Here is a 15941-nt window from a genome sequence, read left to right as displayed (position 1 = left end):
GTGAAACAGAGTAGCTTGTATCTCTGCTTTGCTCTATGGCTTGGCTACTTTGCTCTCAAGTTGCCAAAATTTTGATTACCTGAAAGAAGTTATTACATGTTTGCTGTGTGCATTCTGATGTCAAGCTGTGAAGAAGTGGAGTCCTAAGAGTGGTTGCTCTGTTAAGGAAGGGCATCTGGAGAAACTTCCTAGCAGACTGTGCAAAACAAATCACTGTTTAAGTGCAGGCTTAATGTACAAAGAGGTGTTAGGTGGCTGATTCATGGAAAAAAGCACTTAGAGCTGCTTCCCACCTGCCACACCTCTATAATTGAATGGAACTGATGCTAAAAGAAAACTGGTCCAGCCATTGTAACTGAAACATCCGACCTAGAACAGACCAAAAACGGTAGTCAGAATTGCCTGTGACCATCTTGACCGTATCCTCAGCAGAAGTTAACATGTCTCAGTCGTTGTCTTGACTATGAATAGAAGTTAAAAAAAGAATAAAAATACCCAGTTTCAGAAATAAGTGAAAACCGAAGTATTTGCAGATCACCTTTTTGAGATGCAGGCATAACAGGTTTGCTACAGGGAGTGAGGAAAAAGAACGACATTGCTGCTTGATGTGGTGGATTTTTTTCTTTTTCTGAAAAAAGGGAGAAAAAAGACCCACCCACTACCAAAAAAAAATCAAATCTTATTTGTGGGTGTTCTCTGAAAATCTCTGTGGCATGGTTAAAATGTGGTCTGCAAGCACTATTCTGAGGGCAGCCACAACTAACTCTTATCCTTGATTACAGGAGCTAACACCATAACCCTGTATTGTGTGTGTCAGCTCTGACAAGAATATTATATAGCACAGGCTGTCCAAAAAGATAACGAATTTCTCACTAGAAACAACTTTTTAAAAGAACAGTTCCCTAATGCGAAACACTTATTTTCTGCTTCTCACAGTCCCAGTAGCTATTGGGGGGGGGGGCGGGGGGTGTGTGTGTGTAAAATACCCAAGTGAGTTCACGGAGGGGGGAATAAAATAATTCCTGCAAATGAGAAACTAATATGGGTAACACGTGCTGTCTGCTCTGTCACAGTAAAACCTGGGTTGGACTCGTTAAACTGTTACTTGCATTGCCGTGTGTTCTGCTTGCAGATAAGATTCCTGTCTGTCAAAACACTAGGTGCTGTGGCTCTTGACTCTGCTAAACCTTTCTATTGCTTTGGGGTCTCCTCTGATACGGGAAGTGTATGTGTTTGAGTGTGTGTGTGTACATATATATGGATAACTTCACGTTCTGTTTTAAAATACATGAGTTTCTTTTTTCTGGGAGTGGACTTTGGTGCTTATTACAGATGTACTGATTTAAAAGTAATGATGAGAATATACAGAAGAGCATATTGTCTTAATTGTCTGTTACAGATGATCAAGATACTAAGACTGATTCTGTTGTATCTCCTGCCAAAAAGCAAGACCCAGTGCTGCTCCACCAGGAGATAAAGCAAGAAAATGTATCGGGAAAGAAGAAAGTCTCTGCAAAGAAGCAGAAAGTTGATAATGGTGAGAATACAGACTGTGACTTAGTTCAGATAAATCTGACTGTTAAATCTCTTTGCTGTCCATATTTTAGTTTCTCTTCCTTTGGAAAAGAAAGTCGTAGAAGAATAACTCTTTTTTTTTTCTTTTTTAAATTTGAAACAGCAGGAATTCCAGGTAGGAAAGATTGTTCAGCCTGAGATACTGTTTAATTTTATGAACATCTGGTACCACTGAACATGGGATGATGCTGTGAACCTTTCTGAGCTCTTTTGGATCCAAACATCCACTGTTGAATTGAGGAGTAATGTGTTGACTTAGAGCCTGCTCAGCTTATACTCCAAGTTGCTCTGAGCAAGGCCTGTCTGGAACTGCTGCAGTCATCTGCCCCAAACAAGACTGCAGTTTTTTTAGCTGGTTGCTTTGACCACGTTCCTCCCTTATTGTCCTTTTGTTAGCTAGCTGTTGCCCCAACATAAACTGTTCATCTTCGCTGTCAAGGCCTTTACTGTTTGTCATCCCACATTCTCTGCCAAGATGCTGTTTCTTGTCTCCTCTTGGCTCAGCGTGCCTCTGTGTTTGTGTTTTTTACAATGAGTGCCGTTGTGCCTGTGGCTCTTGGGAAGAGCGTGACCATGAAGTTCTGTGAGGCCACCTTGTTAGCTTTGCAAAACTCTTCTTTCCTGGGACAGCTATGAAGAAGTTGGCGGCTGGTGGACTTCTCCTGGAATAGACAATGTTGGTCGCTGTTTCCTTTATACTTTGGTCAGGTCATAAGGGTCCAGATCAGTTGTGGGCCCTGGGCAGACCATGGTGGAGTTCCAAGTAGTGTAGGGTACCTGTATGTTATAACAACTGAAAAACTTTCAAATTATTCCTGGAAGAAGCTTACTGATGGGGAACCTTGGATGTGATTGCCTTTTATGGATGTTCTTATGCTTTTGCATCTATTGCCCTTTTTTGAGGGGCTATTTTATGGACCACAAACTTGTCTGTATGTGGCAAATAAGTGTCAATAATGCTGGCTGAGCTGGTAAAGCTAAGCTGTCAGTGCTACATGGGAATAGCTCATGCATTATTTGAATGCAAGCTGTTTTTCTCTTAAAGCCACCTCTTCAAAATGACAGAGCAAAAATTAGCTCTCACAGGCATCTGGATTAGCCAAGACAGTACTATAGGGATTTCAGATGTTACTGACGCTGCAAAAAATCTCATTGATATTAAATAGATTTTGAAAGGAGGGGAATAAAATGAAGAGCAGAAGTTAAGAAGGAGAGGAAGGGAAGAGGTGAGGATGGTGACTGGATTAGGTGGTGGGTATTTCTGTTAGGGGAGAGCTCTCCTCACTTCTGAGCTTGTAGTGTACCTGCAGGTGTTTGCTGGCTGCTTAAGTGGAAAGACTAGCATGTGACACAGAAGGTCCATCTGGCCTATTCTGCTCCTTAACAGCAGCCAGAATACAAAAGTGTCTTATAACTGGCTCTCTGGCAGTGAGGAATGTGTATTCGTCTTGCACTGATGCCTGAAACCCTGCATCCCACCCAGTTCCTCCTCTCTGGTCTGCTGCATGGTGTCTGTTGTCCATCAGCCCTTCAGTCTGGGCTGGCTGGGTCCATGAGCTTCCCTGCTGTGGCATGGCTCTGTGCACAAGGTCTTGTATACTTCAGGCAGCGTGGACCAGCAGCGCAGGAGCCGGGCAAACAGCAAATCCAGCTCTGCTGGCCGTATCTGTTGTCCCTGGTCTGTGGCTCTTCCTCTCCCCTCCCCTGCTTTTGTCTCGGCAGCGCAGGCTGAAAAGTTCTTTGGACAGAGGCTGATCCTCACCACGTTTATACAGTGCTGTGTGAATGGAGACCCGAGGTTGGTCAGTACCTCTGGGTACCTCTCTGAATATTAATGATGCCTAAAGCCTGCTCTGACAGATGAGATATCTTCATTAAGTGCAGTTGAGTCTGCATGTGAAATAAGCTTGATTGCTGTCCCTACTGCATTTTTTGCCTAAATGGTTTAGTTCACAGGTGATGTAATCTGGGTGAAAATGCTGGCAGCAAGGTACCAGCTCTTAACAGAACAGAGACAAAAGACTTTACTATCCTCATGCTTCAGGGATGCTGAATGATTTCATATGCGGCCACAAGTAAACCAGTCTCATTGATGCGATGTGCAACTTTCTCATTAAAGTGAAATGAAAGTCAAAATGTAAAGGTTCTTCTCTGCTACTTGTTAAAATGCTAAAAGGCAGCTTTGGAAATAGAAGTTTAATTGAAGCTATTAAATCACTATGCATTAGAGACCTTTATTTAATGAACTTACCTGAAGAGCTTTAATGAGTTAAGCTGTGAAGGATAATAGAAATAGAGAGTATAACTTACTACTGAGGTTACAGATGCTTTAATCCAACTCTCTAATACATTATGCACCTTTTCTAAAAATGTTGATGTTAATTATTACCAAGCTTTAACCCATCCTGTGGACTTTTGATTATAGTTTTGGTGGATGAACCTCTTATTCAAGCAACTACTTATATTCCTTTGATGGATAATTCTGACGCTGGCACTTTGGAAAAGCGAGAAGCGGTTGAAGTAGCAAAACAAAACGTGAATGAGGGGATCCAGAAGAGCAGTGGCAAGAAACTGAAGAATGAAACGGATAAAGGTAAGAAACCAATAATACAATCTGTCTCTGGCAGTCTGCTTGCAAACCTGAGCAGGGAAAACAATGCTGTGTATGTGGAGAGGGGGATCCCATCTTATTTGCTAGGAAGAAGTGATTTGAGGAAACCATTTGTGGCTGCAGGACACTGTTTGTTCTTGTCTCTGCTCGTTTCTCCCCTGTCTTTGGCGCTGTTAAAAGGGCTTTGTGCCATCTGAATCCTTTTAATGCTGACTATAAGCTTTTGTGTCCTCACAGTGAGCAAGACCACACAGATGCATGTGAGCTAGTTTTACAGTAGATAGTTCAGGCATCGCTAACAGTGATGGACTCTAAACCAAGAGCTTTCAGCACAGGCTGTTGGAGCCTGCTTGAGACTGGGAGTGCAGCCTGTGTGCTCTAGGGCTGTTCATGGAGCTAGCTAGGGCTGACCAGCCAGCGTGTAGCAGAGTGCAACATGGAGTTACCTGAAGCAAATTGCCAGTGGAGATAGTCTGGCAGTTTCCAGGAAGACTTTGAAATTTTCTTTCAATGCAGTTGGAATTGGTTGGGACGGGAACTTCCTTCATATTTTCCCATGGAGGCCTGGAGTGATTCTGAGCACTGTGTCTCACCCCGAAACTTTAAATAGGCCCCTGACCTGCTCAGAGCATGCGAAGTGTGCTGAGCCATGAGGTGAGACCCTCAAATTTGTGGGCAGCCAGAGAGGAGAAGCCAAGTGACTGAGCAGTGCTTCCCTGCTCAGGTTTGTGCAGAAGGCTGTCTCTCCAACGTTGTCTGGCCTGGTCACTCACTGCACTCTTTGGACCCTCTCTTTTCAGACTTGTCTTCTAAAATGCTGACTTGAAAGCTTCCTGGTAATGCTTTGTGGTATCTAGATTGGATTCCCACTTGCCCAAGGCTCCTCTTGTGCTTCTATCTCAATAGCTGCATATTACTGCCCTGCAGCATCAAAGCCTCTCACATGCACCCGTCCCTTCTAATTTCCTTTGCAAGCTGTAACCTTCTATAGGAGCTCCTAATTCTCCTGTGTCAGCTGGGATTTGTCCTCCCAATATAGAAATCTTCCCCTATTCTAATTGTAAGCTTCTTGGATGCAAGGGCAAGGTCTTCCTGTCTTCAGGGAGCACAGGGCTCAGGCTGGTCCAGACCAAGCTGCCATAGACTCCTGGCTAACCGGGCTGTTGTCTCAGGATTTTGGCATATTCCTGGTAAGAACATCATTGATGATGTCAATGCAGCAATGATGTGATCTGAAGTCTGTGGCCAAGACTAAGTTGGATTTAGGACTAGGAGAGAGTGTGCTAGAATTTCTCAGCACTTCTTCCCCGCACCTTCCTGGACTCTGTTGTTCAGTGATTTGTTTTTATGCTTGGTAATTTCTCTTAGAGGCTTAGTATCACCAGCACTTTTTTGTTCTTCATTCATTTTTCAAATTCTGGAGAGGTTTGGGTTTCTGTGGCATGGTTTCTATGGCACATTTAGTACCTATGGTGGGAAACGTGGACCCTTCTCCATGATCTCTGGGACATTTTCTGAACCAAGCATTGCTTTTTAAGCCGGTCCCCCCCCCGCCCCGTCCCTTGATGTACTTTTGTGCACTGGTGAATATTTGACAGAGATACTGGATGCCTTAGTCTTGTGCTTCCATTTACTTAAGTTAGGGGGCCACCTAATGACCTATGTATGTGCAGTCTGTTTTTTATGAACAAATGTTTTTTTTTGTTCCTGTAAGACCATTGATGAGTTGAGTTGTGTTTCCTTGTTTGTGTCTTTTTAAACACTTAGTGATTTATCTTCCTACTGCTGAACTCCTCCTGCAGCAGTTCATTTCCAAACTTAGACTGATGGAATATTTTTCTGGTTTCCATATATTATAATAAAAAATGTGCCAGTTCTTAAATTTGTTACCTTGTCATTTGCGTGTTGTTTGTGGAGCCAGACTGTCCTTTAAATTGAGAGCTCAGTTTGAATTACTGTCATAATACACTAGAAAGGACTCTTCAAGTTTTCACATTAATGCTATTTTTTCCCCCAAAAATCTGTGTTATGCTTTGTCTTCTTGCTAGCAACACTATAAATGTTACCAACTGTACAAACAAAGTGGTGGGATTTTTTTCCCAAAACTGTCAGCTGGCAGACTGTTATCAGCTTTAAATCGGAGATATGTTGTTTTTGCCGAATGTTCATGACCTTCTGCTTCTTGGCGTTTCAGACTGAAATTAAATATAATGCATAATGATACCCCATCCCATGCTGTTTTGAGGCAAAATAAATAATTCTGTATGGAGTCCAAAGTAAATATATCCTCCCTTCTGTGTTGCAGAGAATGCTGAAGTAAAATTTAAAGACTTTGTAATGGCCATGAAGAATATGATCTTCACTGAAGATGAGGCCCGTTGCATAGTGGAGGTGTTAAAGGAAAAATCCAGTGCAATTCATGATGTCTTGCAAAAGGTGAATGACTGGGGGGGTAGGGGGGGGGGAATAAAAGGCTATTAAATAAGCAGAAATTGGAAGAGATGCTGTCAAATTAGCTATATCAATGTTCTGTTGTGATTTCTGCATTCTGTCTTTGGAAGACTTATTTCCAGCTGGTCTGTGCTTGCTTTGCATGCAGAAAGCAGTTGTCAGATGTCTGTGTGCTGCCATCTGCCATCCCATGGGCTGGCTAGATAGGCTGATGGCTTTTGACCGCTCATAAAGAGCAGACATAACCATGGAGAATAAGGTATATAACGTAGGACTGCTGCTCCAGCTGACACGTGTGCGTTGGCATGGGGGAAGGCTATCTGGTGACTTTCAGGAGTGATCTTTCACAAATGTGTGGATAGGATAAACTATGGTAGAAATTAAGAAAAGGCTGCTGTGGCTGTGCACTCAACCAGCTAATTCAGTGTTTTGCAAGTCTCTCCATCTTATAAGGCTATACTTTGTAGTCTGCTGAGTTCTTTGGATATTTTTCATAGGGTTGTAGGACAATTCAGATTTGGAAGGGACCTCAGAGGGTCTGTAGTCCAACCTCCTGCTCAAAGCAGGGCCAGCCCAGGCTGCTCAGGGCTTTATTGAGTTTGGCTTGAAACCTTCAGGGACTGAGACTGCACAACCCCTCTGGGCAACCTGTGCCAGTGCTTGGCAGTTCTTTTTTAACTTTTGTAGTAAGACAGAAGAGAGTGGTGACCACCAATATCTTACAAATATCTACTCCTCCCTCCCATGACTCATTATGATGGTCCTTTTGTGCTTGTAACATCCTGTTTGTCACACTCAATGTTGCAATTCTGTATTCTTCTGCAGATATGGTACCAGAACAGAAATGCAGAACTGGATATGTGTCAACTTAATTAACACAATATGGTACCATATCGCCTAATTTGCGTTGGAAGGGACTTCAGGAGGTCATGCAGTCCAACTGCCTGCTCAAAACAGGGTCAACATTGAATTCAGAGCAAGTTGCTTGGGGGTTTGTCCAGCTGGGTCTTGAAAATCTCTAAGGACAGAGACTTCACAGTCTGTCTGGGTCCCTCTTTCAGTGCTTGACTGAAAACCCTGCAGTGGTACACTTGCAGTGGTATCCCCTGTTTTATTCAGAACATCAGCCAGCTTGCTTGCTGTATTTGGGTTTTCGGTTTGTTTTTTTAAGGAATATTTTGTGTTAAAGGTAAACCTCTAGGATCAAAATGGGTTCCTGGGTTTGTATACAACCAAAAAATGTAGGTTTCTGTAAATGGAAACATGAATATTTTCCTATCTGTAGCTTGTGCAAGATGTTGACAATGTGCTTTGTGTATGTATGCAGTACAACACCATTAAAGGAGAACTCCAGACAAATTCAGGATGGGTTTAGGGGACTGACACTCCTCTTTGCTGCTTCAGTTACCAGACTTCATTGAGTGAAGTCTGCATGCAAATTTTAGAAGGTTTGCCCCTTACCGCAGTTATTTCATTTTAGGACAAATACACAAGTGGTAGGACTGTGGGGAAGGTTCCTCTAGTTCTGTTTCCTGTAGTATCTCTGAAACTTGGTGTGTCAGTGTGCCAGCAGAAATGTAGTTATGTCAACTGGAGGCTCTCCTGTGAAGTGGGAGGAGAGACCAGATCAGCATTCCCTTTTTCCCTTTGTAGTGAGACATTTCAAGAGATTAAGTTGGTAGTTATAATCCTAGTTGGGTTATACCTGCTTTGAGTGTGGCTTGGACCAGGTGATCTTGGAAGTACCTTGCAACCTCAGTTATTGAATGATTCAGCATCTCTGCATCTCTTTATTTCTTTTAATGGCTGTTCTCTGTTTTCCCCAGTGCCACCACAGCAGCTCTCTTCCAACATGGAAGCACCTTAAGAGCCCATTTATTCTCTTAATTGGTTTCAGCGCATTTGAAAATGCATTTCCTTGTCTAATGAAATGGGCGCTGCAGGATCCATTAGCAGCAGAATTGGGTATTGGTGGTGCCACGTATGCCATGCAGACGGATGATTGGGGGGCAGGAGGGGGTGTTGCTTCCTCTCAAGTTTGCTCTGCTGCCTGCTAGTGTGCTGTGCAAGTACTTCTGGCATATATGATCATTTTTATGTACTTTTGCTGCAGGCTAGCAAGGCTGAGTCGGCTGCAGCTGCACATCAGCTACAAGACAAAGAGAAAATGCTCGCTGCAATGAAGGAGGAGGCAGCCGTTGCAAAGGAGCAGTGCAAGCAGCTAACCCAGGTAAATATAAAGAGGTTCAGGTGTATAGAGAGCCGTGGGAGAGGAGCAGGGGCTTGTAGGACTAGCAGCCAGCAAATGCTGACTTACTGAGGTTAGTATAAGTCGAAAGATGGAATTTTGTATATTGGGAAAGCTTACCAAGATACTATGTTTTGGTTTTATGATGCTATTAATGTATTTATGTAGACTTATTTTCCAGTAGTTTTTCCAGAGAGTTCACTTACTGAGACTCTTAAGCTGAGACCATTTTTCTTTTCAAAAGGTTACTTTAAAAACGCTTCCTTCACGAGCATAATACGGTTTTGCAGATGCAAATATTAAACACCTTTTCTACATTGCAGTTTTAATTTGGTATGTATTCTAGCATTCACATGCTTGTGTGCTTCTAGGCTCAACAATCGTTAGTTTTCTTCAAGAAGGAAGCTACAGAAAGTGTAGACTGCTTGTGTAGCCCCTTGAGTTGCAGCTCTGCTTTAGACTTACAGGGTTGCTGATGCACCACTGTCAAGACTAGTTTATGAAACGACTTCTTTTTTTAAGAAGGTTTCGGAGGAAAGCAGTTACGGTAGAACAAATAATTAGGCAGATATGGAGTGAACTGGAGACTCTTCTGGGGGGAGGATTCTTACGTTTTGGCTGGTTTGGAAGCACACAGGCATTAGGCTCAGGAAGGTCATGTGGGACAAAAGTTGGGCACAGAAAGCTGGGTGGCTAAAGATGGGAGCAGAATGGCTAGAGAACATGGGAGTTGGGAGCCTTGGCAGATGAGAAGGGAAGGAGGGAGTGGGTATCGTGTGAGCTCCTGGCTGGGCACAGGTCGGTGTATATTTGGAGGTGGGATCGAGAGGTTTGGGCTAGTCAATATGTAACTGTAGGGAGAAAGGACTTGTGTTTGGAGGGGAAAAAAGCAACCCTGGCTCAGGATTGCAGGATGAAAGGGGGGAGGTATCCGCTGCTGAAGAAGCAGAGGGAACGTATGAAGGAGCCTCAGTGTGGGGGAAGCTGATGTGGTTGGGAAAAAACATCTGCAAAGTGGTGCTTGTGAAGGCAAGGCAGGAGCTGCGGAGAAGTAGGGGTCAGCGGGGGTTTTGCCATCTGGACTGGCGGAGGGAAGGGAGAAGGAGAAATAAATAGACATTCCTGAAAGCTGGGATAAAATGGGTAAAAGCAAAGTTGCTGCAGTGCTAAGTATCAGGATAAACAAGGGGAAAAGCTCAGCTTGACTGTCAGAAAGCTCTTATCTTCTAATTAACGTGTTACTCTGAAAACACTGCCAAAAGCTACGGAGGGACTTCAAGATGCAGAGATGTTCCTGCAGGGGTGTTGCTAAAGATGATAACTGGAGAGGATAAATGAGAGCAAGAGGTGCCTGACCTCGGAGGTATTTGGCAAAACGCAAACTAGGTGAAAGTTAATCTTCCCAGGATCTCTGGCACTGCCTTGACAGGGTTGCAGATGGATGGTGGAATTGGTGGAGGGGTAGAAGGAAGCTGCAGTATGTCCTGGTGCCGTTCCTTTTGTTGCATCTTAGCAGGTGCAAATAGAACATGGAGAAGGCTTTGTGTCAAGCTGTTTACACTGTATTTGCAGAAGTGACTTAAAACTTCTGGTGTGACTCAAGTTCCGAAATGCCTCCATGAACATGGGCTTGGGAACTCGTGTCACTTACTTCATTCAGGGAGAACAGCCTCCTGAAGCTAGCAAGTTGGATCTAAAAGAGAGAATAGCTTTTATTTAAATTAAAATGTGGAAAAAGCTATAATTACTCTGAAGAGATGGAGGGTATTCAGGCTAATAATTTAGAGCACTTAAATTCTGTGTCAAGGCTTCCTGGCACTGTAAGGAGCTGCGTGCTGTGCTGCGTAGCTGGAGACACCTGAAGCTTAGATGGTACAAATACCTCGTTCTGCGATGGGAGCTTGCTGAAAGCTGCGCTTAATGTTTTTGCTTACAACAGCAAGTGCATTTATGTTGCAGAGGAGCAGCTCTATGGATTTCTCAGGTGTCTGGGTTGAATTACTAGCTAATAAATGATTAATCTAAATAGCAATGCGTATTTTCATTTGAAAGCTATAATACGGCATCATGCTGGTAGGATCAGGGCTTCTCTGGCTGTTGCTGGGTTCTCATAGCCCATCTTCTCTGGCAAAACAGTTGGCTTTGCAACCTGCTACAAAGCAATTCTTTGCTCTAAAATGCTCTGTAGTTTTGCCACAGTTTACCTGCGTTCTTCCATTTTGCTAAACTTGGGATGAAAATCTAAGCTCTGCCCTGTGTGATATCCGTGGTTTTAATTGTTAGGACTCTGTAATTTGGCCAAACTCGATAGAAATAAGACTCCAGCTCTTCTGAGACAACAGAAAGTCAGTGTTTAAATTGGCAAACCTCTTTTTAATAAATGTGCAATTATGCTGATCCTGAAACCTCATAAAGATGCTGGAGGTTTGGTCAGGTCTAATGCTGTAATTTCTCTGAGTGAAGATTGATGCTGGCTTTGGTTTGATGCACACTTGCTATATTTTTAGTTATCATAAAACAGTCACTATTAGACTCTAGAAAGGAGCAATAGGTGACTTATTTCCCTTTTTCCTTTCACTCCCACCCAAGGAGCTGGTTGCAGAAAAGGAGAGAAACGGCTTGCTTACAACGAAAATGCGAGAGCGCATCAACACGCTAGAAAAGGAGCACGGCACTTTTCAGAGTAAAATACATGTTAGCTACCAAGAATCTCAGCAGATGAAGATAAAGGTAAATGCTTTACCAGAACTGTTCGAGTTGACATTCATGCACAAGCAGATCAGTGCTGAGAAACCTTTGCTTGAGCCAGGGTGCAGCATTTGTTGTTTGCTCAGATAGAAATTGGTTTCACTAGTTACCCTGAGCCTTGAGTGCAGTGGTGTAACACATCTGCATGAGCACGGGAAACTTTGGCAGTTTCCTGGCTTAAAAGAAAGACAAGATGTTCTCATAGGTGGCTTTCATAGTCTGTAGGAGACCAGTGCTAGCTAGGCAGCCGGTCTCTGATCTTAGTTACTTTTGCTTTGTAGTATTCTGCTGAAATGTTATGCAATTAAAGTGTAAAATCTAATTTAAATACTCAACTTCAGAGAGCCACTAATGCTGATGATGACTTACCAGCTGATAAATCGCATTTTACTACAGTAAAACTATAGTACAGAGTGACACCATAGTGTAATATACAAGAAATATCATTGCCTGGGAGAGTGCTTTGCTGAAAATATTTGAAGGGCAGACCCTTGCATTTTTAAGACCCTTGTTACTCTCTGCTGAAGTTGCATGATAATGGAGTGACCTCAGAAGAATTTGTTTCATCAGATGAAAAATTTTGACTTAAAGTTTTTGAAGAAAAATGGCTCCTCTTACACCAACTTGACTGGTGCTTAGATTTGACATTCTAGTATTTTTTTCCTATATAAATGTCAAAGCATCAAGCCCAGCATGTGAACTTTCCAGCTTTAATACTGTATCTTCTGTCTCGGCACTTTGGAGAGTAGCATCTCTGCGGTTTTTGGAGCAGGACTATGTTCCCCAGAGCAGAGACAACTTCCTTTGAGCCTATACAGACAACTGCCTCACGAGAGGCTGGCTGGGGAGGGTGAAGGAGACCTGGGCATGACTGGGTAACTTTTGCAAACGTTGCTGTCGCAGGCAAAGCTGGAGAAAGGATGTGCAGAGGAGCCAGTGCTCTGGTCCTGCTCCCCCTGCTGATCTCCTGTAGCACCGCAGAGAAGCTGAAACTTAATTGTCCAAGCTTCCAGTTATATGGGGCATGTGCCCTTACTTCTGTTGGGATCTTGTATATCTGTTGGAATAAAAAAAAGGGGAGGGGGAAACCAAGAGAAGCCCCCAACAAACGTCCAAGGACCAGCTCGTTACACATGTTGGTGCTGAGTTGGAGGTGGCTGCCCTACAAGGGACTGCTGTCTCCTGCTGTGGTCGTTATGCAAATGTTTGTTTGGATTTTATATACAAAATCCTCGTTGGTGAGTCAGCCATTTGATGAAACTGGGTCTTGGAAATGGTGTCAGCCATATCTACAAACTGGCACTGATAGAGGAAGAAAGTGTTATAGCTGTACATGCTTGAGGATTTTCAAAGCAGGCTGCTGGGCTCTAAGACCAGCTATGCCGTCATCTGCATATGCAGAGTCTATTTTTTTTCCTTCGAATCCTGTCTTTTGGTTTAGCTTGCACTATTCTGAAGCAGCCTTAGGTTATCAGGGCTTCTCTCTGCCTCTTAGCAGGGCTTCTCTCTGCCTCAGTTTTAAAGTGTGTTGGAAACACAGTTGAAGCATATTATGGCCTAAATAAAGGATTTGTTTCACAATCTTGACTTCAGGATATTAGATGAGAACTAGCCTTTTGCAATTTACATGCTATAATCTGGGTATTGTTAGTTATCTTATACTTTTTCTGCTTTGCTTAAAGGCTTTGTAAACTTCTAGTGTTAATTCACAGTGCATTTATTTTATTTTCCTTTGGAAAAGTGATATATTGGTAGCCAGTTATTGACAAGTATCTAAAGTTATACAGTTGAGCAATTGATATCCCAAATAGCTACCTCCCCTAACACTTGTGTAGTCTTTCAAACAAACAAGAAAGGTTGCCTTGATAAATAGGTTGATACACTGGTATAAAAGGAAATTGGTGCTTTTATTTGAGCAAGGGGATCTGAGTTGCACAGTTTAAGATGGGGTATGTGAGGAAGGATGTAAAGCTGCCCTTCTCCCAAGAAATCCACTTAGTTTTATTTACTTAAACTATTGTGGTGTCTTATCTACTGTTATAAGTTATTGGGTTTTTTTATTTCTCCTTAGTTTAATCTTTTTTGGAATTGATCTTTTTTTCCCCATCAGTTCCAGCAACTCCGTGAGCAGATGGAGGCAGAAATAAGCCACCTGAAGCAGGAAAACGGTATCCTGAGAGATGCTGTCAGTACTTCTGCCAATCAAATGGAGAGCAAGTATGTTAGCAGCTACTCGGAGCTCTGTGTGTGTTTAAGTCTTCCCTGAAGAGTTGTTCTGGCTTCTGCTCCTTTTGTTTCCATCTCCTTGGCTGTCTCTGAATTTATGGTTAAAGTAGGAACACAGTTATTTCGGGCTGGGGAGGTAGCTATTTGTATTTGCATTGAGCCAAGGCTTTCGGAACAGATTCAGGCTTCAAATTGGTATGCCAGTAGCTTTTAGAGAGCGGGTGCTGAGGCTTTAGCAGAAAAGTGCAGAAGCGCTCGGCCACAGTTGGTGGTTTTTGGCAGGGTATGTATCTGTTCCCCTGGGGCTTTAGGAGAGGTGCTGATGCTGGCCTCTTGGGAGAACAACATCTCTAAACTTATAAATCAATCTTGCAGTAAGAAAAAAAAATCAACACCCTGCAGTTAACGATACCGCTGGGGTGGCACTTGGATTTATCTGCTGGTGTTGCAAATGTTTGGAGAAACAAAAAGGCATCTCAAGGTTTTGTCTTTTGTGAGTTATGACTTAAGCTGCCCCTGAGCTGGCAGAGAGGATTGTATATATTGTGGTAAAAGCTGAGCGCCCCGGTAAGGTGCGTAGTCAGACGGGTGAATTGCTACCAGTGGGCTTCTGGCTATAGAAAGCAAAACTGACACTTTATATGTGCTCAGATATTTGTTACTGTTGGAGACTAGAATGTCAAAGTCACTGTCAGGACTTGGAAAAGGCTCAATGTTTTCCTTTTCTGGCTATGCTGATCTTGCAGAGATGCTGCTTCTATATGGACCTTTCTGTTAACAGCTTCTGCGCTGCCAAGCGCAGCTCAGCAGAAGTGTTCTGCTCCCTGTGTGTGTCCTGCTGGGGCAGGTTGATATAACAAGTGCTCGGAGAAGGGTACTGGTACCCTGATTTTAGGTGTCCTGTTTGTAGAAATGAAGCATTATCATCTCTTAGACAGTAATCTTGAAGAATCCTTAATTAGGCGAACTTAAGATAAAAATAAAATGCTTTTTATTTGCTTAGACACAAAGGGGAGCCTTTTAAAATTCTTCCCTTGGGCGATACAAATGCATCTTCTCTCCCGAAGTGAGAGAGTGCGTCAGATACCTCCATAAGTTAATAGCTAAGTCAAGACCAGGAGGCAACGTATAGTCTGAAGAGATGCGTGCAGTTAGTAGTCCAGGAGAAATAGTCTTGAGTAAGTCCGAGATCAATAATCCTTTATGGGAAGCAGAAAGGAATGTGAATTTCAATGTGAGACCTTTCCTTATGCTGAGCCTCTTTAGTTTATATAGGCCTGTCCAAATTATGCCCACCAGCTTGCAAACGTTTAAAGTAACTGATGCTTGTGGCTTATTGCTGACCTTTTGTTTCTGACTCAGCGGGTTGTAGCTGCTGTGCTGGTGGCCAAGAGTACCTGACCCTCATCCCTTTCCTAGGATGAAGTAGTGTGAGGGGAAAAAAAAACTAAAAACCAACAACCCATGCAGTACAGCCCTCTGGCTGCAAATGTAGGACTTGGTGTTGATATGTGAGTAGCTGTTGTTATGGCCTATGCTTCTTGTAAAAAAAGAACAAGCTGTGAAACTCTTTATTTTTAGGCAGTCGGCTGAACTGAACAAACTGCGCCAGGATTATACTAGGCTGGTGAATGAGCTGGGAGAGAAGAGCAGTAAGCTGCAGCAAGAGGAGCTCCAGAAGAAGAACGCGGAGCAGGCAGTTGCTCAGCTAAAGGTGACTTGGGTTTTCTCCGCCTGTCGAGTTGCGCTCAAGGCTTTCTCTGAGCCAAGTTCTGAATTGGGTGGGATGTGAGGTGTGCAAGAATCACTTTAGCTGTTTCCCTGGCCATTAAATCTTCTTCATATGTGCAACTATCTATTTTTTCGATAGGCTAAACCAGCCTATGGGTTTATTTAATGTTTTTATTCAGTACTCTGGGTTTTGAGTGATTACAGACCTCCCTATGAAGTGAAGCTTACCCTTCCAGGTTAATATCTTTAAACACCTTAACCTGGTGATGGTGAACTTTGCTTTCTATGAGCATATAGTTCCAGCAAGATTTGATATTTTGGAGCCGTTCATCCAGATGGCATTGTCCTTGT

General features: G+C 43.1%; 1 protein-coding gene across 11 annotated transcripts in view; it reads left to right on the top strand.

The window, feature by feature from the left end:
• Positions 1–15941, top strand: part of KTN1 (kinectin 1) — an 80402-nt gene that overhangs the window by 27065 nt on the left and 37396 nt on the right. For all 11 annotated transcript variants that reach the window (XM_072864234.1, XM_072864241.1, XM_072864235.1 and 8 more), the window contains exons 3-9: positions 1400–1537; positions 4001–4168; positions 6492–6622; positions 8751–8867; positions 11475–11615; positions 13744–13850; positions 15441–15573. In XM_072864234.1, the coding sequence (XP_072720335.1) occupies positions 1400–1537; positions 4001–4168; positions 6492–6622; positions 8751–8867; positions 11475–11615; positions 13744–13850; positions 15441–15573 (935 nt within the window). The remainder of the gene's footprint in view (positions 1–1399; positions 1538–4000; positions 4169–6491; positions 6623–8750; positions 8868–11474; positions 11616–13743; positions 13851–15440; positions 15574–15941) is intronic.

This window comes from Ciconia boyciana, chromosome 6, assembly GCF_034638445.1.
Source record: "Ciconia boyciana chromosome 6, ASM3463844v1, whole genome shotgun sequence".
NCBI lineage: Eukaryota > Metazoa > Chordata > Aves > Ciconiiformes > Ciconiidae > Ciconia > Ciconia boyciana.
Note: the sequence above shows the minus strand (reverse complement) of the source record. Positions and strands in the feature narration are given on the sequence as shown.